Here is a 25,382-nt window from a genome sequence, read left to right as displayed (position 1 = left end):
TCATCCACATCTTCACCCAGTGCCAGTGGGACTTAAGGACAGCCTTAGAGCTTGAATACTCATCACACTTATCAAACTTAGAGCTGAGGGGTGAAAAGAAAACACTTTAATAAAAGAGGGTAGGGTTCGCGTTTGCTGTTTACTAAAAGGGTACAAGCCAATCCTACCAGGATTGTCAAGAAGAAAAACAGTGAAAGAAGGATTTTCCCCTTTGAATCTTCACCTATGATTTTATGTGGCTCTTGCAGTGGATCTCTTGAGCCTGTCAGCTGCATGCGATGCCCTGGACCAGCACAACCTCAAGCAAAATGACCAGCCCATGGACATCCTGCAGATCATTAATTGTTTGACCACTATTTATGATCGCCTGGAACAAGAGCACAACAATCTGGTCAACGTCCCTCTCTGCGTGGATATGTGTCTCAATTGGCTGCTGAATGTTTATGACACGTACGTATAGCAGGCTCTCTCCAGACTGTACCACTGGAGGCTTAGTTCACAGAACAGTGACGGTGTAATTAGCATCACAACAGGGCTCCAGTCTAGAAATATGGTCCTCAGGATGAAAGTTTCATGAAGCCGTGTGACCTAACGCTATCCCCGTGATTAATCATTTTTGCATTTAATGGAACTGAAAAATATTTTGATAAGCTAGGAGGGTAAGAACTAGAGCATAGAATGCTCTCAGATTAGAAAGCCAACCAAACCCTGAGATACTCATTTTTCAAACAGTAGAGTGAGCCAGTGTGTAGCCGTTAGTTCTTTCCCTTTCTTGCCTGTGAATTTTGAATTCCTCCGTCCTCTTCAGGGGTGGCTCCCTCTCACCGGCAGAAAGGGATGTGCTCCTGGAGATGCTGACACCCCTGTCACCAGCTCTGAATAGTGTTAGCTGATACTCGAGAGACTTTTTGGCAGAAGAGTGTAAATTGATAAGCCAAAAAAAAAAGAGAAAACAAGCCCTAATGCGGCAAATCCAGGTCCTCAAACTGGGGAAGTCTTTTTTTTTTTTTTAATAAGGATTTACGAAGTTTCAATGTGGCACCTCCATTCATCCCTCTCTTAGAAAACACTCTTATTTCTTTTGGATTGCACATAGGAGAGCTCCCCGCTTTTGTCTTGAGCTTAATGAAGACAGTTGAAGGTAGCAGAAAGAATTGGTCTTAATTTCAACTGAATTCTTCTTAGACGTCAAAATTACTATACGCCTGATTTCACATGTCAACAAGAACGTATTCGGCATTTGGAAATCTGGGAAGGTCTTCTGAAAGGAGTTGCATAGCAACTATTTGCTTTTGCCTTTGGTGTAGATTTCTGCCACCTCCTGGATATAAATGTATACCTTTTTTTCTTTGTTATTTTCATAAGGTATTGCTTTTTAAGTTCCAAGATCACCTGGCTATTGAATTCTCATCATTACCTACCAAGCTGTGGATCATGTTGGATTTTAATTACAGATTATCCTTAGATTTGCTTTGATAAGGTTTTCTATTCAGGTCTTCCCTCAAATACATTTTGGCACCATTCTTTTTGCAGATGATGTACGGATGGATTCTGAGTATATAACTTCCCTTCTCTATGCCTGAAAAGTATCTGGGGACAATTTTAACTCCTTGAAGACCTGAGTCACTATATAAAGTTTCTTAAACTTTGATTTGCCATTTTAAAGAGGGAAAAAGATAAAATCTTCCAATGATGGTACTTTTGTTAACGTAGTAGGACCCAGGATTTCTGTTTGACTAATGGATTTAGTGAATTGTACCAGTTGAAAGCTGAGCATATTGTTCACCAAAAATAACCACTCTTGGGACCTATTTTTGCAGTTATTCTGCAGACTTTTTTTTTTTAACCGACATATATGGTTCAGTTGTTTTTCATAACAAAATAAAAGCTGAAAATCATCAAAAGACATTTTCTACAAAATGAAAAACTTTTCATTCTTTTAATTTTTTCCCATGGGCAAAATGAACTTGTTAATAAATTTGTCATGTGGAATGGTTTATGTGTTAAAGTGAAAGCATACTTACGTTAAAACATTGCTATAGCAATAGGTTATTTTTAAATTGCTCTTTAAGATCATCTATTCAAATGCTCTCTAATAGACTGTATCATATTTTTCTTATAGGGATAAACGTTCATATTTTTTACTGTGTGTTTTGTGACCTGAAGTGATTAATTTTCCTCTCAATAAGGGGTAATCTGATGAAAATCTAAATGAGTGTGAAGAGGGCAGAGCAGTCAGTTGCTGGTATTTTTTGGCTTCAGTTAACTGAAGTAGGTGATTTTCTTAGCACATAGTATTTCTTCCCCTTATTGACATAAACCCAGGTGGCTCTCCATAGATGAATAAAAGGATGTTTTTCTTATTTTTATGTAGAGAAACTCTTACCATTCAAGTAAGGGCTTTTAAGAATTGAAAACTTGGTAAATGTTCGTTGGTCGAGTTGGTCAAATTTCCATCGCATTCTGGGTCATCAGCCAAATAGATAACGAACTCAGAAACATTCTTAATGATCTTAATAAAACAATGGTCAGTAGAGTTTCCATATCCAAGGTTTTTTCTCTTAACTAAGAAGTGTTTATCGTTCAGTAAAGTGTCAGTAATTGTTTTCTGCTTTGATTATTCATAACAGGGGACGAACAGGGAGGATCCGGGTCCTGTCTTTTAAAACTGGCATCATTTCTCTGTGTAAAGCACATTTGGAAGACAAGTACAGATGTGAGTCATGTATATTAACTCAGTATTCTTTTATGAATGTTGGCTAATGACCCCAGTTCTAGATGGGGAATAACATGGTGTTCTTATCTGACAGCAGGTTCCTCAGGTAAGATGTAGAACTACTTTCAGACTGTCAGAAAATCTGATCTGTGCCGCTCCCTGTCAGATGTTAAACAGTAGTTATTTAAATAGAGAATGAGGGCTTCCCTGGTGGCGCAGTGGTTGAGAGTCCGCCTGCTGATGCAGGGGACGCGGGTTCGTGCCCCGGTCCGGGAAGATCCCACATGCCGCGCAGCGGCTGGGCCCGTGAGCCACGGCCGCTAAGCCTGCGTGTCCGGAGCCTGTGCTCCGCGACGGGAGAGGCCACAACAGTGAGAGGCCCGCATACCGCAAAAAAAAAATAAAAAATAAAAAATAAAAAAAAATAAATAGAGAATGAGGATAAACTTCTCCAGTCTGAGTATTATTTTACGTTACATTGACCGTGTCTGAGTAAAACACATGTTCCTCGCGGATAAAGTCCGATTTCCTAACCCCTTGGTCTAAGTCAGAAAAATGAATGTGAAGGTTTAATCTGTGCACTTTGCCTCATCTTTGGATTCTTATTTAAAGAGTACTATCTGGCATTCATGTTCAAGAAACCTTGTTTATTTTATGATCATCTTACTGCGAGTTGTACTGACATACCCAATTCTGTGATGTGATTAACATTTTATTATTTGAGAGACAGCTTGCCATTTCTTACAGGGTAAATAACACCTTCCAGAATTTCCTTTTCATTAGCTATTGGGCTCTTCTGCTTAAAATTTGTAAATCCAAATTAAAAGCAAATGCTAGAGGAGGGACAGTTGAGATGATTAAGCAACCATTCGTTCCCGTTGTGAAGGAATGTACTTGTTTTTCCCCTTTAAATGCTCGTGAGAAATCTTTTCGGTAGGAATATTAAACAAACCTAGTGTATCTTGTCTTTTCTCTTTTCCCCTAAGGCCTAGCCACACAGGGATGTGGAGATGTGCTGAGCTTAAGGACGGGCTCTCACTTTTATGTAGTTTCCACTTGAGTTTTCTCATCCTAAGAACCCAAGAAAAAAGAACAGAACAGCTTTTGTTAGCCATTTGAAAATGTGTTTTGGATAAAACAGAATATTTCTGTGGGCTTTCGTCCTTTAAATATTGTAGTTACTTGTGATAGGTATAGTACCAGCACATCGTAATACTAACTTTTGATTCGTCAAGGAAGCTTCCAGTTTGTGTTTCAAGTAACGACTGAGAGGGAACGGGTTTGAGGTTGGCGAAACAAAAATGTTAACTTCAAGCTGGGGTATTTGAAGATAATTCATAGCTCTGAACTTAATGTGTGTGTACTGGAGAGACGAGAAAATGCTGTGAGAGCTCAGTGTTGTTACTGCCATCTTAAGTATCTCGTTAAAACATTTAATTTCTTAGAGTTTAAAGTGTGCTTATGAGTAGGAACATCTTCCGTGGATTTACTTTTGGGGCAACTTTTATTTGAATACAAGGTAGGATGAAAATAATTTTATTTCTGAGAACAAAACATGTTGCAAGTGTTTGGTATACTCATTCATTCTGCGAGTGCACGTATGTTGGGCACCTGCTCTCCTCCAGGTGCTGCTCTTCTACTCCACACATTTCCGGCACACAGGGGATATCATTCTTCAGCCAAAAAGACACATATTAAATCAGTGACAGTGTAAAGTGATAGGAGCTAATTACGAATATGTACAGCATCCTGTGGAACATGTACGAGAAACTCAGTGATCGTATGGCTTCATAAAGAAGTCCCAATTTTGATACATTTTGTAATCTGATGTCCAAAGGGGATGGTGCTTTGGGCCCGTTCTATGTTTCTTAAGGCTAAAACATTCATTTTATGATGGTGGTCATGTCCTATATATAAAATATTTTCCAAAGGATTGTGTTCTGGCTTAGGAAAAACTCACGTGTCAGACCTGTACGTAAGCTCTCATTACTTGCCGGGCTGTAGTTTATTTAAAAGTTGTCACACTTCATATATACACAGTGATGATTAACTTGATCCATAAAAATAATAAATGTACAGATTAGTGTACAGTAGAAGTACACTGTGGGAATATTGGCTACTCTTGAGAATTGGTGCTGGAATTGAGTTGGTCCTTAGATTCTGCCAACATCTACTTGGTTCTGCTTTTTGATGGTTGCAATTCTCTTTTTCCTGTTGTAGACCTTTTCAAGCAAGTGGCCAGTTCAACGGGATTTTGTGACCAGCGCAGACTGGGCCTCCTTCTGCATGATTCTATCCAAATCCCAAGACAGTTGGGTGAAGTCGCATCCTTTGGGGGCAGTAACATTGAGCCAAGTGTCAGGAGCTGCTTCCAATTTGTAAGTTATTCACCTTCTTAAGTAACATACTTATTCTTTTGTATTTTACAAATTAATGTAAAAACCCACAGAACTGTAGTTTCTCACGTTAGCTCTGCCGTAGGCAGGTAGGTAAGGGATTTTTGGTATTTGAAATCTCTGTAGGCAGTGGCTTCTGGAACTGTGGGTTTGGGGAGAGAGGACAGTGCAAAGGAAGGGAAAGAAATCTGCATCTGCTGCCAGAACCCCGCAGTTCCTAAGATGTTGGGAGGGAAGGGAGTCTGCGTGGTTGAGCGAGGGAGGAAATAAATCTCCAGCCAGAGAAATCCTTTGTAAAAAAGAAAATGACCTGTGTCTGTGAGTGTCTTAGTCTCTTAGTTTTTTTTTTTCCTAACCTAATTCTGTCATCGTAGCCTTCTTTTCAGTAGCTGTTGGTAAATACTTGACACAGCTATCTTTTTTTTAAAAAATAATAATAAATTTATTTATTTATTTTTGGCAGCATTGGGTCTTCGTTGCTGCACGCGGGCTTCGGTAGTGGTGGCTCGCGGGCTCTAGAGCGCAGGCTCGGTAGTTGTGGCGCACGGGCTTAGTCGCTCTGCGGCATGTGGGATCCTCCCAGACCAGGGCTCGAACCCGTGTCCCCTGCATCGGCAGGCGAATTCTTAACCACTGCGCCACGAGGAAAGTCCCTAACGTTTTCCTTTTGTAACTTTGACATTCCTCTACTGTTCCAAGGTCTGGATGGTGACTTCCCGTAGGCTTACAACCAGGTCGGAGGTTTGTACTCTTTGCTAATGTCTGTCACTAGCTGCACACACTCCTGTCCGTTCTCTTTCGTATCCTGCCCCGGTGCCTTTTCCACACCATAATCAGCGTCCCCAGAAATGCCCTCTTCCTCCCAAGTGCCTCAGCGCTCAGTTGATAGCCATTTAGTTTGTTTCTCTTTTTTGGTAAGATAGATAATGTTGCAGTGAACATCTTTACGCAGTTAGCTCTTTTTTTTGATGCAAGTTTTTCCCTTAGGATAAATTCTCAGAAATGGGATTACCAGATATAAACAGTTCTGTGGCTTTTGATACATATTACCAGATGGCTTTTTGTCAAAAGTTGTTTGTAGTACCACCAGCCCTGGAGGAATGAGATATTTGGAGTGTTACATTATTCACAGTGTTCTCATGTTGTTTTTCAAATGCTGAGAACTATTTTTCTTGTATGGGGTTTCTCGATCCGTCCATGCTAATCTCATTACCGATAGAACTAGGTGTACAAATAACTGGGTTAGACCTGTATGTAGTCTGACCACAGACTAGGTTAAAACCATAGAAGGCCTTCTGGGCAGAACATTGTGAATATTTAGGTATTTAGAGCAGTTTTAGCATTCACTTAATAATTCACTGGGCAGAGGAAATAAATGCACACATAATAAGGCCACTTAATGTAGCATTGGATATATTGTTTGGATTGTTTTGCCAAAATTATGGCAAATTGGCTATAAAAGTAAAACAGATGTGGAGAAATAAATGCATTTTTTCACCTCGTACTCAAATCTCCCAAAACGTGAATAGACTGTTGCTATTACAACATGTTAGACATGTTGCTGCATTAACCTTTCTACTCCAGAAGGTAGACACAAGTAACTTTCACACAGTGAATATTAGTGGCCACAAATAGTCCACATCCATTTTTTTCAAAATCCTATTATAAAACAACTTGCAGTGACTTAATTTTTTTTCCGAAGCATTTTCTCTTTAGTCAAGTTTCGGTGACTTTTAACTTTCTAATTGTGAAACCACACACACACACACACACACACACACACACGTACACACACACACACGTGTTCGCATATACATATATACACAGTTGTGTGTGTCTCGTGACTGAGGTTGAGAGTAACGGTCAGAGCGCGAACCTGCCGACAGCCATCTCTATTGAGAGATGGTTCCTGCCGCAGAGTCAGGCGGGCTGGCCTCAGGGCCACTGGAGCCACTGTCCTGTCACCTCGCGGAACTGATGGTGCTGCAGCCACCGTCACCCTCACTGCAGACGCCGGCTCTCTCTTTTTTTTTTTTAATGGATCTGACATACAACATGGTGTAAGTTTAAGGTGTACAACATGTTGATTTGATGCATTTATATATTGTAATATGATTGCCGTTGTAGCAGTGGTTAGCGCCATCACATCGTATAATTACCATTTTCTCTTTTGTGGTGGGAATAAGTAAGCTCTGGCCTCTTGAACTTGGTTGTTGGGACAAGGGGCTGCTGAACAGAAACTCTACTTTCCGTCGTGCCGTCCTCTTATCAGGAGCCAGGTCTGTTCCACGACAGCCTGTTGCATTCTCTTGTGGGATGCTTGCCTTCTTCACTCACCTGCTTCCTCTTGTTTCGCTCCGTCCCTGTGCCTGTAACAGCTACACTCTCTTCTCAGCATCAGAACTTTGAACTCAGTCCACTACCTGATCGCATAGTGATTGAACGCATCCTAGCTAGCCAGTCTCCAAGCTCTCAGAAAGGTCTTTTGTGAGTTTGGGGGGAAATCCATCAAGATATTAACAGTGGTAACAGGACAGGGTTTTTTCCCTACTCCTTTGTATTTTCCAGATTTTCTTCTTTGAAAATTTAGAATTAGAAAAAAAACATTAGTAAAGTGCTAACTTTTCTTTTTAAGGGAAAGAAACATCTTTTGTTTGATTCCTGTTCATTGCCACTTATACGCTATTTTCAGGCCTTCTCATCACTTGCATAGATTATTGCACTGTCTTCCTAGCAAGCCTCCTCTAGACCCCCTGGTGCCTTTCGTCAGTCTCACTGCTCTCATACTGGTTTTAGAGAAACGTATTCACTGTATGACACCGTCCTTCAAAATCTTCAGTTTCTTTCCACAGTCAACTGAATAAATCCTAATTTCTCTACTCAACTCTCAGACCTTTCCTGATCTGCTTCTATAGCTGCCCACGGTTTGCTTTCACTACCAAGTAACAGCTTCTCCCTGCCATTTGTACTGCCCATGCTTGTAAATAATACTGTTACTACTGCTACTGATGGTAATATTTTACTTTTGTTTACACAGTTCTCTCATTTAATCTTCCCAAACCCTTTGAAGAGAATAGAATAAGCAGGTTGGGGGGTTGTGTTTTTGTTTTGTTTTTATAGATGAACAGTTTATCAGCGCCCCTGCATTTCCTCAACTGGTGGAAGAGTTTGAGTCCTAGTCCAGAGCGCATGCCTCCCCCACGCCCATTTTCCTCCTCATCCCCAAATATGCTTTTTTTTAATTTTAAGGCTCTCCAGCTTCCCAAGGTGAAATAACAGGCATTTTTTTCTGGGTCTCTGCTGGAATACATGATGCCATAACAGAACAGGGAACATAGGAGAGTCGGGGAGAAGAGGAATCCTCATTTTAAGACACTGAGCGTTGGCAAATTGGATGTTGCTAAAAGGCTGTGGTGCACGTCCTGTGGGTACAGAGCCGGGTGAGGTTTATCTTACTCAGATTTGGGGGCCCTCTCTACTTGGTAGGAATTGGCAGTCTGCGTGAACAGATCCATTGTGAATTCTTCCTTCAGAATTGGCGTCCTAGCCCTGGCGGGCTTTTCCTCAGCCGGGAGCTCTGGCTGTCACCTTGCCTTTCGGAAACCATGCAGCATGCATGAAAATTCAGTGTTTGCTGTAGGGAAAGATAACAGGAGTGAAAATGCCCCCTTGCCCTTTGTTTGAAGCATAAGACCTTGGGAATGGGGCCGGGCTGGTTCCTTCAGCAAGCTTGTGCTCAAAGGCTGTTCCTTCTACCAGCCTAAGGAAATGAACGGCAGGAAAGTACTTGTTTCTCCTACAGATACATTCCCTGCATCACAGAAGGAGAAGTTGACTTCAGACTATAGTCTTTTTATTTCCTTTTTTTTTTTTTTTTTTTTTTTTTTTTTGTCACCGACTAGAAAACTTCCTTCTTTTCAAGTCGGTACAGTTAGGAAAGTGTCGGCTTCTGGCTCAGACAAGGGCCTGGCAGGGACAGGAGGAGAGCAGTGTTTTCACGTGCAGTGCTAGCTGGGTGATCTTTTTATAGGTTTCCTCAGCCCATCTGGAGATGGATGGTGGTGATGGCTGCACAACAGTATGTATACACTTATTACCGTTGAACTATCCACTTAAAAATGGTTAAGATCATAAATTTTATGGTATATGTATCTTACCACAATTTAAAAAAATTGGGAGAAAAAACCCAAAAACTTTTTAAAAGCAAGAGAAAAGGAATTGCCAAGTCCAAATAAAATGCTTTGCCTATTTAAAAATCAGTATAGGTGCATCAAGGAATTATCCATGAGGCCAGGAAATGAAGTCATATCTGTGGATTTTAAAAGGGAAAATTCACTATAAACGTATGGATTTGACAGTAGTATCTTCACTGATACTAAAGGAGGCAGCAGGATATGTTTCTACATTAGAAGCATATGGCAGTCAACACGTGTACTGGGAAAATGACTCTTTTGGGCAGTAGTAGAAGTAAAGATTTGAAACTAGTTTGTTTTGGAAATACAGCTTCAATTAATGCATCATCGGGTTGATCTGCTTTCATATTCCATGGGATCTTCCCTGTTGACAGAACAGATTGATCCTTATGACCTCCGCAAGGCCAGGTCTGCCCTGGCAGTGAGTCAACAGACTGCCCGAAGGAACCTGAGAGATTGTCCATATCTCTCCTTTTTCAGATGAGAAAACTGAAACCCAGAGAGGCAGAGCGAATATTTTCTACATTCTGCAATTATATTTATGTCAGAACTAGACATCAGGCCCAAGTTCCCTATGTTCCAAGCCAGCATTTCCTTCTGCTAAACCATCTGAGCAGAAATAAATGGCTTTAACCAGTTCAAATATTAGACTGAACGAAGAAAGTGTTAGTATGGTCCCTTATGTGAATTTTAGGTTATGATAGGATATGTGGATAAATGAACACTCCTTCACCTACCCCAACACACATGTGTACACACACACTATGATCTTTATTTAAAATACTCTAATCCCAATTTCAGGTGTCTAGTCTACTGCCAAATGAAATGAAATAATATTTCCTCTTAGGTGAGCAAAATTTTACACTTTTAGGTGACTCCAGAAAAGAGTCATGTATCTGTAAATTGGTATTTGGCAGTGCCCTGAGACGCCCTCCCTTCACCCCTCCCCCCGATAGCCTTTGTAGTATTTTCTTCTGTAAACATTTTAAGGACCTTAGTGTTTAGACAGAATCGAGTGTACCAACTTTCTATTCAATATGCTTCACCTACAAGAGCTTGCGTGCCAAAATCTGTTTATTCTGCATCTGTTTTCTGCCTCCTATTGCATTCATGCATTCAAAATGAATAAGTTGCTTTTTCATCTGTCTTCTGAGTTTTTATATTCCTCTGACAAAAATGAATATCATCTGTGCACAGTTGCTGTAATATAGAATGATATAGAAATGGGAATAAATTACCACCTCAACTGTCGAGAACAAGTGTGTGTGTGTGTGTGTGTGTGTGTGTGTGTAAATAGTAAATCATTCCAGGACATCTGCAGTAGTGAGTGGCAGAGTGTTTAAGCACATAGGCCCTGAAGCTGACTGCCCAGGTTCAAATCCCAGCTCTGCTCTGCTATTTGCTGGGTGTGCAACCTTGGGCACATTTCTTGACCTTCCTGGCCCCTAAACTCCTGGAGCGGTTGTCAGGATTAAGTGAGCTAATAGAGGCAGGGCACTTACTTAGAGTGGTGGGCACATAGTAGGTACTTACTGAGCATTAGTTATGATTATCTAAAATGTATTTTAACATGAGAATAGCCCACCAAGATTAACAATTCCTTTTATCCATAACCCAGCATCTGTAGATTAGATTTTAGAGACTCTTGAGATGGTGTTAAAGCCAACACACTTCTTAACCAGTTTGACAGCATTCCTCATGCCAGTTGATCACATTTTATATTTCCCATCCTTAAAATAACTCCTAAAAATTCTGCTTTGCCTAGGTTTCCTTTGGCCATTATGGGCCCTTTTGGGACTTCCCTGGCAGTCCAGTTGTTAAGATTCAATCCCTGGTCGGGGAACTAAGATCCCGCGTGCCTGTATGGAGCAGCCTAAAAAAACAAAATAAAATAAAGATGTTCCTTCAAAAAAAAAAAAAATATGGGCCCTTTGGTCTTACGGACATTCTTCTTACACCCGTTTGGACTGATGGATACTCACTAATAACTACGATATAAGTTACTAGGGCTTGGTATGTATAAGTAGAGGTGGCATCACCGAGTTACTGGGCCTGCTCATGGACAGAATTCCTGCAAATTTTGGGGAAAGACCTTTTATCAGGTTATTATCAGCATTGTCTGGAGTCCACTATTGGTTTTCAGTTGCTCTTCTTTTCTATTTTGACTATAAGCTGTGGTGGTTTACCTTCATAATTACGTCGTGGTTTATGCGGTTAACTTCTCCATGTGGAGTGGTAGATATTCTCTTCACCAGTGTTTCAAAGGTAGATTTGTGTTGGAGTTGAAACCTGTTTCATTTATACACTTACTGCTAAGGAAAAGCACACGTCATTCTGTTTCTCCTTTTTACCCTTCTAGAGCAGAAGTCTTTGTTAGGACCAGATTTTCCTTCCTCCCCTCCCCTCCCCTCCCCTCCCCTCTGCCCCCTTTCCTACAAAAGCTGAGGCAGAGGTGCTAATGAAAACAACCTTTTTTTTTTTTGAGAGCCATGCTTTTAGTTGGAAGTGTATTCTGGACTCCCTTTGATCAGTTCACCATTAATTCTAACTCAAACTGATACTTACCCGCAAAGCTCAGAGAAACAAAGAAATATGAGTTCAACATTTACCATTTTATTTTTTCCCATGTTTGTCACTGGCTTGTAAATTGGATTTTTTTTAAAATCTGTCTTTCTACGAAGATTATTTAAGATGAAGGGAAGTGCAAAACTTCTTCCTGGGATACCCTTATCTGTTTATCCAGGGTGTCTTGATACACTAACAACTAAAGGGTTTTTTTTTGTTTGCTTTGGGTTTTGGGGGAGGGCATTTGAAAAAGTAGTAAAAAAAAAAAAAAATTTCTAATTAGCTTTTTTTTTAAAGCTACATTAAAAAAATACAGTACAGTCTGTTCCAGTGTTCACTTCTCTTAGTTTAGACATGTAGTTTTGTCACCACCACTACAGTCAAGACAGAACATTTCCATCCCCCCTAAAATTTCCTCTTGTTTTGTTGTCATCCTGCCTGCCCCCAGTCTCTGGAAACCACTACTCTGTGTTCTGTTCCTATACTTTTGCCTCTTCCTGAACTGGATTTCAAATGATTGTAGGAGGCAGCAGTGGAAGAGTTAATGTGCTATCTTGTACTTGAGCATAACTTGTCCTGATACATACTTGAGAAAAGATATTCCATGATATCTACAGGCAGAGATACGTGCTCTACCATGTATCTGTGAAAGTTTTCTGTTAAATAAGAACTCTCTAGCATAAATTAATAACATTGAGTATACTTACAGGTTTGCATAGATTTAAAAATTGTGCTTCTGTTCCCTGGAGCCATGGTGTTAATTGATTTATTAGTCAGGTGGAGTGGAAAGCCTGAGGTCAGGACAGTTGTCCTTGAACATGTAAATGAAGAGTGGATAATCACTGTGTGTTATTGTTTGGGCTTATTTTATCTTTAATGGGTGATTCAGAGTCCTGATTAATATTTAGAGCAGTGACTGCTGGCCTCCAACCTGCTCATTATCTTCAGAACTTTAAATAAAGTACTTGATTTCTACCCAAGACAGCAGTTATGGGAAGCCTTTTACTTCTTCTTGTCTCATGAACCCAGCTGTTGACCTCTGAATCCTTATTTCAAACAAGAAAAATTTCTGGTAATGTTGGGCTTCTTAAACTCGTATTTATGGCTGAAAATTCATAGTCGGGAATCTGGGGAAAGCACATCTCGGCCGAGTATATGAGGGGACACATTAGAGCAACGAAGCTAAGAGAACAGGGAGGACATCAGTTTGGTGTTAGGTTTGTGTTTTGCGAGAAAACTAGTCCTGAAGAGTTTTTCACATTTTATACCATCGGTATTAATGCATTTCCCCCTCCCCTTTCACAATTATCACAGTTCCTTACACTCTTGCCTTCCTTGCCCTCCCCCAGGAAGGGGTGCTTGGTAAGAAACAATGGTTTCCAACCAGTGTTTTATTTTGAAAAAATTTCAAGTATAAAGGAGAGTTGAAAGGATAGTATGATCAACACCTGTATGTCTAGTACATCTGTCCAACGCCTGGTTAGCGTTTTGCCCCATTTACATTTCACTTTTCCCATATATGTGTGTATTTGAATCTACACACACAGACACATCTTTCTCCTTTACCATTTAAAGGTAAAAGGCCATCGTACCATAGAACATAAGCCCCTGAACATTTCACCATGTATCTTGTTTCAAAAAAATACTTCCTCCTGCGTAACTGCAATACTGTTGCCACACACAAATTTAACATTAAGTCAGTAATACCATCTGGCATGCAGTCCACATTGAAATGTCCCCATGGCTTCGGAATGTTCCTTATTTCTGGTAGTTTTCTTCCAGGATCCAGTCAAGGTCTTTGTCTTTCATTGGCTTGTCATGCCTCTGTACTTTCACTTAATCTGAACAGTCTCCCAGCATTTTTTGTTTTTTTCATTCATGATACTGACATTTTTGAAGAGTCCAAGCAGCTTCCTTAAGAATGTCCCATATTCTGGATTTTTCTGGTTGTTTCTTTGGATTAGATTCAGGTTGAATTTTTTTTGTTTTGGCAAGAGGACTGTGGAGGCGCTGCTGTGTCTTCCCCACTACATCACAACTGGAGGGACAAAATGACACTTGGTTCTTATCAGTAGTGCTAAGAATGGTAAGGTGGTGTCACATATTTCCATTGTACAAGTATCCTTTTCCCTTTGTAATTAGAAAGTCATTTTTGTGATATTTTGAGCGCTTGTGAACATCCTATTCCTCAACAGCCTTTCACCCTATGGGTTTAGCCTCCATTGATGATCCTTTTCTAATTTCAGTGATTACATTAGTGGTGGCCTAATAGTGGTTTTCTCATTCTACCATTCTTTCTGCACGTATTAGCTGGTTTTCTTCTGTAACAGAGCTCCCACTTTTCCCCCCTCTTTTTCTGAGTATCACCATGGACATCCAGGGTGATTTTTGCGTGTAGAGAGAACGGGACTTCTCCTGACTGAGCTGCCTTTGGATACTATTTTTGCCATGACATTGCTTAAAATGCCAGTGCATGGACTTTTAACCATCCTTTTCCCCCATAACAATGTAAGCATGTGTCTGATAAATGCATTTCCCTATCAGTCAACTCTTTTGTGGGACCAAGTCATATAACATGAGTTATGTGCTAATGAGGACTGAGAAACTCATAGGCTTTTCTGTTTCTTTTTTCCCTTTTGCTACCTCAGTTTATGTTAACCTGCACCTGTCAGTCCATGTAGCTCATATACGTCATAGCATCTAACGGTAGGAGGAAGGACACATAATGTCAAAAAGAAGGAGGAAAGGAGACGATCAGAAGAGATAAGAGTATGCATTTATCTCAGTGCTTATTGAACATTCAATTGTATCTTCACGTAGCTCTCAGTAGACCAGCATAGAATTCAGTTCAAGATTGGTACCTGGGCATTGTCTCAGGTAGGCCATATTTAGATATCAGAGCCTCTCGTACTCTTGGCCAAGTTAAAGATTCAAAAGATTTTGGAGATCAGCCTTGTATGTTCCCATCGGAAATCACTTTTGTCCACCCTTCTTTAAAAACTCCTTTAGGCATACATATTTTAGTCTTAAAATAATAGATGATCTTGAGCTGTTTCCTCTTTGAGCCTTTTTTCATCTGTAACATCAAGTGAAACATTATCTCAAGAGTTACTTATCCCCAGGTTTCTTTGATTATATGCTAAGTGTTGTAAATGGAAAAGGCAGAAAGGGGTATGGATTACTGTATGTACTTTAAAGCTTGGTCATTATCAGCCAAGTCTTCCCTGCTCTTCTGGGTAACAGTTCTTGTAACAGAGATACAAGATACAGAAGACAGTCTTGTATGTATAGTGTGGCCTTTCACGTGAGACCAACTGTTCTCTGAATAGAAGTAGCATAGACTGAGAACAAGATGTGAAAATACATTGTTTGGAGCCTCATACAAATGATCCCTGGTGCCCCTACACTATAGTTTCCTCCACAACTCAAAGGTAAGACACAGGAATCTTATGTCTAAGATGATCAAAATGCCACCTTCCTTCTGTTTAATTTGTTACATGCAGGTTTCATTTAGTTTTATAGCAGATTTTTTTAATCACTCATTTGATTTTCATAAAAATTGGGATTGTTTGGAAGAAGAGTCATTAATATTCTTTACAACTTGTTCTTGTTCCTCCTTTTATGTTCGTTGCTAGTGCAGACTTCTCTCTTATGTAAACTATTCCACTGATGCCCTTGGTAGATTTAGAGGTTGTTAAAGAAGTCGTAATAGCAGCTCAGGGAACAGTCAGGAACTGCCTGTCCTATACAGCCTGACCCTGGCTAGCCATTCTCTTTGTAGTTCTGAATCTTTGTGTACAGACTGTAATTCACAAAACAGTTTTGGTCAATTTGAATTCAGCGAATCTTTCCAAAGACTAGGGCTTTTTACAATCGGGGCCAGAAAAGTTGGGTTGTCAGCTATTAATGCTATAACCTATTAACAGTGGCAGCGATATTGAAAGGGTTATTTGGATTTATGAAGGGAACACTTTACTAGTGGAAACAGCAGATGAAAATGGCCAGGAAGGAGAGATTAACCTTTTTAAAACATCTGTGGTTTGTCCCCAGTATTTTCCATAAATTTCTGTCAATCAGAGTGTTTGGAAATTCTATTCATGCATATGAATGCATGCAATATTTATAAATTTACTTACTATTTTTCTTCGAAATGGGCAGGAACTCTACTAAAGAAATGAAAACATACACTCACACATGTACACATACACACACACACACACACACACACACACACACACACACACACACACACACACACACTCTCTTGTACTAGCTGCCTGCCTGAACCTTGCTTTGGTTAATTAATTGCCATGAATAAATAAATTTCTGTTATTTGTCACGAAATATATTGCATAGAGTTTCTATTTGAAAAGCAACCTGATTTCAAATCAGGGTCTACGATTTTAGCATGTTCCCTTGTTACTTCCAGTTTGGGCTTTTTTAATTTATCAGTCCTTTTTCTTTCCTCTCTCCACAATATGTCAATATATTTTTAGCTTAAATTTTTAAACATTGAGATATAATTGGCATATAACATGGTATAAGTTTAATGTACAAGCTTAAAAAATTTTAATTGAGGTATAATTGACATATAAGATTTTATAGTTTAATGTACAACGTGTTGATTTGACACTTATATTGCAGTATGAGTACCACCCTAGTGTTAGCTAACACCTTTCCCATGTCACAGAATTACCGTTTCTCTTTTGTGGTGAGAACAATTGAGATCTAGTCTCTTAGCAACTTTGAAGTTTATAATACAGTACTGTTGACTGTAATCACCGTGCTGTGCATCAGATCTCCAAGACTTATTTACCTCCTAGCTGTAAGTGGATAATCTCTCCAATTGCCCTACCCTCAGCCTCTAATAACCACCATTCTACTCTGTTTTGGGGAGTTCGGCTTTTTTAGATTCCACATATGAGTGATACCATACATATTTGTCTTTCTCTGTCTGAGTTATCTCACTTAGCATAACACCCTCAAGGTCCTTCTGTATTGTCAAACATGGCAAGATTTCCTTCTTTCTCGTGGCTGAATGAATGATATTCTCCTGTATATATGCACACCACATCTTTTTTTATCCATTCATCCATTGACAGGTTGTTTCCAACTCTTGGCTATTGTGAATAATGCTGCAGTGAACATGGGAGTACAGATATTTCTTCAATATCCTGTTTTCGTTTCCTTTGGATATATACCTAGAAGTGCAGTTGCTGGATCCCATGGTAGATCTATTTTTAATTTTTTGAGGAACCTCCATAATGTTTTCCATAATGGCTAAACCAATTTACATTCTCACCAACAGTGCACAAGGGTTCCCTTTTCTCCAGCCCCACCAATGCTTATCTCTTGTCTTCTTGATGATAACCATTCTAACGGGTGTGGAACGACATCTCATTTCTCTGTCCACAACGTGTTAACCAATGTAGCCGTTCTCTACCAATCAGTAATTGAACAGGCCTATCGTAGCTTCTCGGCTTCTGTGTTATAGAGGATAGCTGCCTGCCTGTTAGGTGCCTTGTAGCATTTAGTTAATCAGAGTGGACCCATGTTGGTTTCTTAGTTTTGACACATGAACCATGGCCATGTAAGGCGTTAACGTTCGGGCGAGGTTTCTCAATCTTGGCACTACTGACACTTTGGCCTGGAAGAGTCTTTGTTGTAGGGGGCTGTTCTGTGCATTGTTGGGCGTTTAGCAGGATCCTGACCTGTCTCTGTACCCCAGTTGTGACAACCAAAAACGTCTCTAGACATTGTCAGATGTCCTCTGAGGAACAGAATTGTCTCTGACCTCGAGCATGGCTGCCTGCCTGTGAGGTTCCCTTCGGGCCCCCAGTATAAATTTTGCATCTTCCTACATTTTAAGCCAGATCATTCTAAATATACCCTCCAAATCCAGAAATAGACTGTGGATTAGCCTTTTGCGTGTGATACTGTAACAGAGAAACCAACAGAGGCCATTTACTTTAAAAACTATTTAAAAGTAAACTGGGCATTTGAGAATGTACTTATTTTGTCTTCTCTTCCTTAGACAACCCTTATGAGTTTTTTTCTTTTTTTTTTTTTTTTTTGCTCTTCAGGATGAGTAGGCAGTATATTTTTTTATTCTAACCTCATTCAGATATTGTAATCCTTCCTTTTAATTATCGTGATCACAGTTTAATTCCCCCCCATCGTTCAATTCAGCAAACCTTCATGGAAGGTGTAGAAGCATAGTTCCTGTCTTTAAATAACCTGCAACCTAGGAGAGAAACGAAGGAGGTTTAGACAAGTATTGTTTCCAGAGCCAAAGGTGGTTCCTTTTTATCGTCTGAGAACTACTGGGTGCAGTCTCTTACATAATGTTTACTTTTCTCTATACTAAGTTTTTTCAGTTTATTGAGGATTGACATGGTTTTTCAAAAGTCTGACAAATGCGATGCCAGTTAGCGTCTCTTAAAAATACGTTGTATGTGTTTTTGGCAGTTGGAGTGTGGGGCTTGCTGAGAAACCTTGCCATTGCATTTCTTCTGTGGCCATGAACTGATACTGTTAGCCTGAGAGAAAAGTAAATATTCAGGTTGACACCCTGGTAGCCATTCAGAGGCTGGCCCTTGAGTTCCTAAGGGTTCCATAAACCCGGGCCCCCTGCATTGGGAATGTGGAATCTTACCCACTGGACCACTAGAGAAGTCCCCCCTTTAACTGTCTTTGTATGTTGTTAAGATGACAACTGTATAAAGCCACCCTGCCATCTGCTGTAAGGCAGCAGCAGTAATTACAGTGGATTCCTTCCCTAGCCTCCATTCTGTGGGTAGTTGCCGACAGGAGAGGACCAAGGGAGAAGGAGTGGAGATGCAAGATACTTGCATACTGTGGCTGTCACAGTGGAAGGAGCTGTGATATCCTTGCTTTGTGTGTGTGCACGCCATAAAAGAGGAAAGAGGAGGTATTGCCCAAAACAAACAAACAAAACAAAACAAAAACTAAGAGTTTTTGCTTAGATGGTTTGAAACTGGCATTTAGGGCCAGGGGCAAGGGCAAGGTCATCCTTGATACCAAGAGAAGCTATCTGAGACCTATATGTAGGTCAGCAGATAATGGTACCTACAAGGATGATCTCAATCCATTGCCACCATACCTGTCTTTTGACCTCAGCAACTTCCTGTCATTCCAAACTAACATATTTATTTTTTTCTAGAATGTTCAAAATGTAATTTTAGCTGGGTTTTAGTTCCAGTTCTTTAAGCTCTTTAGAGACGCTTGCCTGATTTTTAATTCTTCCCTTCTTTATCGCCAGACAAAAGGAGAGGGAATATAACACTAGGATACAGAATGGTTTGTAGTAAACATGAAAGATCGAAACAGAATGAGAATGTGAATCCCCGTATCTTGTCTTCAGTGCTGTCAGTTGGCATAGGCGAGTGGATTTAAAAGAGCCAAAATGATGGATCTTGCGTCTTAGGAGGTAGGAAGAACCTTGAGAATTTCCAGCCTTTAAGCACAGGAGAATCTATGGTATTTTGAAAGAGGAGAACATTCTCTAGCTTCCCTTGGTAATTCACACTAATGCTTTAACAACTTTCATTATCAGGAAATGCTTCCGTATGAGTTACGGCCTAAATTCTTCTTGTTCTGTCCTCAGTGGAGAAATCGAACAGCTGGTCACAGGCCTCTATGGAAGAGCCATTCACATAATTGAAAACTGTTATTAAATCGCCCCTTCAGCCACTCTGTCTTGTACAGTCTCGTGTTTTGGGGTTTTTTTAAAATGACTAAATAATCCCAATTCCCTTAAACTGTTCTCATAGGTCTTTCAAACCCTTTAATTATCGCTCTGCCTTTCTGCCAAACCTTCTCTAAGTTCTGGGTCAGCTATAGCCACCAAAACTAGACACCGTTTTCTAAGAAGGCTTTGAACAGTACTTAGGGTAATGTGATCATTTCTTCACACTATACTTGCTATGCCTTTATTATACATCACAGACATGGTCTTTTTTTTCCCCCCCTTTATCTTGGAAACCTCCATTTGTTGCTGACTCATGGTCAGATTTTTTTTCTGTCTTCCGGAATGAATAGAAGCTTTCTGTTAATATTATGCTTTCTGTATTAAGCCTGAATTCTTTCTTTGTAGCATGTCTTTGAATCTATCATTAAACAAGCTATCATTTAAACCTAAGTCAGGGAAATAGATATAGGTTCAGATTAGGCAACAATAAACCCCATGTTTTAAATTGGAGTGAATTAGCAGTGCTTTTCGATTTGCTGTCTTTCTTTGATGGTTTTTGTCCTAGCTCGAAAGGGTTATTTTGATAAATTTAGTTTCTAGACCAGTGGAGCGAGAGATTGTTATAGGACATATTGTAGCCGAAACTTGCTGTTCTTTTGACACAGTCTCTCACTGTATCTTTGTTTACAAGGTGGAGAAACACATTCAGGAGAGACTAAATAATAATATAACTGGAAAGAGTCACAGTCCAACAAGCAGAGAGGGCTGGATTCCGGATTTGTGTTGACCAGAGGTGCAGTCTGTAGAGTGCGGCCCATGTGTGACCTTGGCCTGTTTGATATATTCACTAGTGACGTTTTGGTGAAGACAGAACACATATTTTAAAATGTAAAACTTACACAGAGTTGGGAAGAATGGCTAATTCATTGGCTGTAAGAGTCAGGATTCTTAAAGATATAGATGAGATTATACAGTGGGCTAAAACTAACAGGAAAGTCCTTGACAGAAGTGGAAGGAAACAAATCCCAAATGAACAAGTACAAAATGGAGGAATCACTGGAAACAGCCAAACACTGCATTTCTTATCATGCCCAACAGTGCATTAGTACCTTCTGTTCACAAGCCTTATAACTTAAAAAAAAAAGATAAATGTCCTGGGATCACTGAACAATTAGTGTGGGGAAACTCTGAGGTCAAATAAGGTTTAATGTGTTTCTTTACTGACACCCATCTCAGCTTTTAGTATGTTAACGTGCATTAAGAATTTTAAGAGACAGATATAATGGGCAATGTGTCCTTAATTAATTTGACCTTCTCTTCATGAAACATTTTGCTGGATCACTGATCTGCTGGCCACACCGGGAAACACTGACCCAGAGATTTTAGTTGAGTAGAAACCCTGTGTGAGCCTATAGCACGGAACAAAAGAAAGTCATCCAGTTATACCGTCCAGAGAAATGGAGGTACCATTCACAGCAGATCGTAGTTGGAGAATAGTTTTCTAAAGGACAATGGCAAACCAAGCCATGTCATATGAGGAAGAAATAAAAGGAATAGGGATGAAGTGGCATGGACAGACATGGCAGCTCTGGTAAAATATTTAAAGGGATTTGTGAAGGCTGAGAACTTCTGGGTTTCTGGTCAAACATATAATAATAATGACGATAACAATAGCAAACACTGACATGGCTATTGTTACATGCCAGACATTGTTCCAGGTGCCTTTCATTTAAATCTGAAAGCAACCCTACGAGGTAGGTGCTATTAATAGTTCCATTTCATGGCAGAGGAAAATTAATACACAGAAAGATAAAGTTATTTTCCCAAGGTAACACAGTCAGTGGCAAAGCTGGGACTTGAACGCTTGTGGTTGGACTCCGGAGCCTCTGCTCCTATTGGCTATGCTGGTGGATTTCAGCTCAGTGTGATGAAGCACTTTTGACAGGGGTATCTGTACACAGACGTTCAAGATCATCCATTTGCTCCCTCACACGGGTGGTATTTACATAGCAGCTGTAAGAACACACTGACATGGGATAAGTTTGAACTCGGTGACTGCTGAAAGCCTTACAGCTCTGTGGTGCCAGTCCAAAAGTATGAATTCGCTTCCATGGTCCCTTTTGTGTTCAGATTCTATAATTCTTTTTTAATTTTTAAGAAAATTTTCACAAAGTACCTCTGTGATGGCACTCTACGCAGAGAGAAGTACTCAACAAAAGCTTTTGTTCAGTAGCTTGAGTTGATACCATTTCGCAGCTAGGAAATTCAAGGTTAAACAGCTCATTATAATGGTGTTAAATTTATAATCAGGGGTAACGAATGGAGTACTACTGAAGTAGTGTTACAAGCCAAATGACCTGTCGGTCCAGATCCTACTATTCGGTTGGCCAAAGAGTTCATTTGCACTTTTTGTCTAAAGTGTGAATAGATTCCTTATTAGCCAACCACATTCCAAGAGAAGCAGCATGGGTTTGCCGTTCATATACTCATTACTTGTATGATACTAAATATCCCATCGTGTATTCAGTGTAAATTGGTCTCAGAATAGGTAGTGCCCTTTGGTTGGCTCTTGGCAAAAGCAAATGAAAACTGTCTCTGGAGAAGGCACTTTCATTCTAGGGCTCAAAGTATCTCCAGAAAGTATTTTTAAGCTTATTACAGTTCATAGTAAAGAGAATTAAGCCCACAAGAAACTAAAGTGAGTGAGAACCAGCAGAAATAACAGACCCCTGAAGCAGACCCGCAATAATTTCATATCTTGGAATCATTAGAAAGAGAGGATTTTTTTTTAAAACTCTGTACATACTCTGTCAAAAAAATAAGAAACAACGTTGAAAAATATCTTTAGGGAACCACAGACTTTAGAAGTGACCTTAAAAATGACCAAATGGGGCTCCCCCGGGCAGCTGACGCGAACCTGGTCTCCTCAGGACCCACTGGGGCTTTGGCTTCTGGACAACACGGGGTCGAGTCCATGCCAATGGGAGCCAAGTCTCCTCAGGACTTGCTGGGGCTTTGGCTTTGGGACATTGTGGGGTCCAGTTCATGCTGACAGGAGCCCCGTCTCCTCAAGACTTGCCAGGAGGTGGTGCGGCTGAAGGAAAAGGTAATCCACAGGACCCAAGACATGGTACCTACTAATGTACTCTTCCCACGGTGCCTCTCAATACCATGTGGACTCCTACAAGGGAAATAAGTATCACAACTTAGGCTGAACTTGGTCTGGCCGTGTGGCCGACAGGGTCTTGGTGCTCCGGCCAGGTGTCAGGCCTGTGCCTCTGAGGTGGGAGAGCTGAGTTCAGGACATTGGTCCGCCAGAGACCTCCTGGCTCCATGTAATATCAAATGGCAAAAATCTCCCAGAGATCTCCATCTCAACACTAAGACCCAGCTCCACTCAATGACCAGCAAGCTACAGTGCTGGACACCCTATGCCGAACAACTAGCAAGACAGAAACACAACCCCACCCATTAGCAGAGAGGCTGCCTAAAATCATAATAAGGTCACAGGCACCCCAAAACGCACCACCGGCCGCGGTCCTGCCCACCAGAAAGGCAAGATCCAGCCTCATCCGCCAGAACACAGGCACCAGTCCCCTCCGCCAGGAAGCCTACACAAGCCACTGAACCAACCTTAGCCACTGGGGGCGGACACCAAAAACAAAGGGAGCTACAAACCTGCAGCCTGTGAAAAGGAGACCCCAAACACAGTAAGTTAAGCAAAATGAGAAGACAGAGAAATACACAGCAGATGAAGGAGCAAGGTAAAAACCCACCAGACCAAACGAATGAAGAGGAAAGAGGCAGCCTACCTGAAACAGAACTCAGAGTAATGAGAGTAAAGATGATCCAAAATCTTGGAAACAGAATGGAGAAAATACAAGAAACTTTTAACAAGGACCTAGAAGAACTAAAGAGCAAACAAACAATGGTGAACAACACAATACATGAAATTTAAAATTCTCTAGAAGGAATCAATAGCAGAATAACTGAGGAAGAAGAACGGATAAGTGACCTGGAAGATAAAATAATGGAAATAACTACCGCAGAGCAGAATAAAGAAAAAAGAATGAAAAGAATTGAGGACAGTCTCAGAGACGTCTGGGACAACATTAAATGCACCAACATTCGAATTACAGGGGTCCCAGAAGAAGAAGAGAAAAAGAAAGGGACTGAGAAAATATTTGAAGAGATTATAGTTGAAAACTTCCCCAGTATGGGAAAAGAAATAGTCAAGTCCAGGAAGGACAGAGTCCCATACGGGATAAATCCAAGGAGAAACACGCCAAGACACATATTAAACAAACTATCAGAAATTAAATGCAAAGAAAAAATATTAAAAGCAGCAAGAGAAAAGCAACAAATAACATACAAGGGAATCCCCGTAAGGTTAACAGCGACCTTTCAACAGAAACTCTGCAAGCCAGAAGGGAGTGGAAAGACTCCCTTGCGATGAAAGGGAAAAAGTGATGAAAGTGATGAAAGGGAAAAAGCTACTACCAAGATTACTCTACCCAGCAAGGATCGCATTCAGATTCAACAGAGAAATTAAAACCTTTACAGACAAGCAAAAGCTAAGAGAATTCAGCACCACCAAACCAGCTATACAACGAATGCTAAAGGAACTTCTCTAGGCAGGAAACACAAGAGAAGGCAAAGACCTACAATCACAAACCCCAAACAATTAAGAAAATGGCAATAGGAACATACATATCGATAATTACCTTAAATGTAAATGCTCCAACCAAAAGACATAGACGGGCTGAATGGATACAAAAACAAGACCCGTATATATGCTGTCTACAGGAGACCCACGTCAGACCTAGGGACACATACGGACTGAAAGTGGGGGATGGAAAAGATATTCCATGCAACCGGAAATCAAAAGAAAGCTGGAGTAGCAATTCTCATATCAGACAAGATAGACTTTAAAATGAAGACTATTACGAGAGACAAAGAAGGACACTACACGGTGATCAAGGGATACATCCAAGAAGAAGAAATAACAATTGTAAATATTTGTGCATCTAACATGGGAGCACCTCAATACATAAGGCAAATGCTAACAGCTATAAAAGGGGCAATCGACAGTAATACAGTCATAGTAGGGGACTTTAACACCCCACTTTCACCAGTGGACAGATCATCCAAAATGAAAATAAATAAGGAAACGCAAGCCTTAAATGATACATTAAACAAGATGGACTTAATGGATATTTGTAGGACATTCCATCCCAAAACAACAGAATACACATTCTTCTCAAGTGCTCACGGAACATTCTCCAGGATAGATCATATCTTGGGTCACAAATCAAGCCTTGGTAAATTTAAGAAAATTGAAATTGTATCACACATCTTTTCCAATTACAGTGCTATGAGACTAGATATCAATTACAGGAGAAAAACTGTAAAAACTACAAACACATGGAGGCTGAACAATACACTACTAAATAACCAAGAGATCACTGAAGAAATCAAAGAGGATCTCAAAAAATACCTGGAACAAATGACAATGAAAACACGACAACCCAAAACCTATGGGATGCAGCAAAAGCAGTTCTAAGAGGAGAGTTTGTAGCAATACATTCCTACCTCAAGAAACAAGAAACGTCTCAAATAAACAATATAACCTTACACCTAAAGTAGTTACAGAAAGAAGAAGCAAAAAACCCCAAAGGTAACAGAAGGAAAGAAATCATAAAGATCAGATCAGAAATAAATGAAAAAGAAATGAAGGAAACAGTAGCAAAGATCAATAAAACTAAAAGCTGGTTCTTTGAGAAGATAAACAAAATCGATAA

At 40.2% G+C, this 25,382-nt stretch overlaps 1 protein-coding gene across 16 annotated transcripts in view; it reads left to right on the top strand.

Moving 5' to 3' along the window:
* DMD (dystrophin) overlaps positions 1-25,382 on the top strand; it is a 2,398,628-nt gene that overhangs the window by 2,298,748 nt on the left and 74,498 nt on the right. For all 16 annotated transcript variants that reach the window (XM_055081921.1, XM_055081920.1, XM_028482834.2 and 13 more), the window contains 3 exons: positions 249-450; positions 2,631-2,716; positions 4,937-5,094. In XM_055081921.1, the coding sequence (XP_054937896.1) occupies positions 249-450; positions 2,631-2,716; positions 4,937-5,094 (446 nt within the window). The remainder of the gene's footprint in view (positions 1-248; positions 451-2,630; positions 2,717-4,936; positions 5,095-25,382) is intronic.

The sequence above is a fragment of the Physeter macrocephalus genome, chromosome 21 (assembly GCF_002837175.3).
Source record: "Physeter macrocephalus isolate SW-GA chromosome 21, ASM283717v5, whole genome shotgun sequence".
In the NCBI taxonomy this organism is placed as follows: Eukaryota; Metazoa; Chordata; class Mammalia; order Artiodactyla; family Physeteridae; genus Physeter; species Physeter macrocephalus.
Note: the sequence above shows the minus strand (reverse complement) of the source record. Positions and strands in the feature narration are given on the sequence as shown.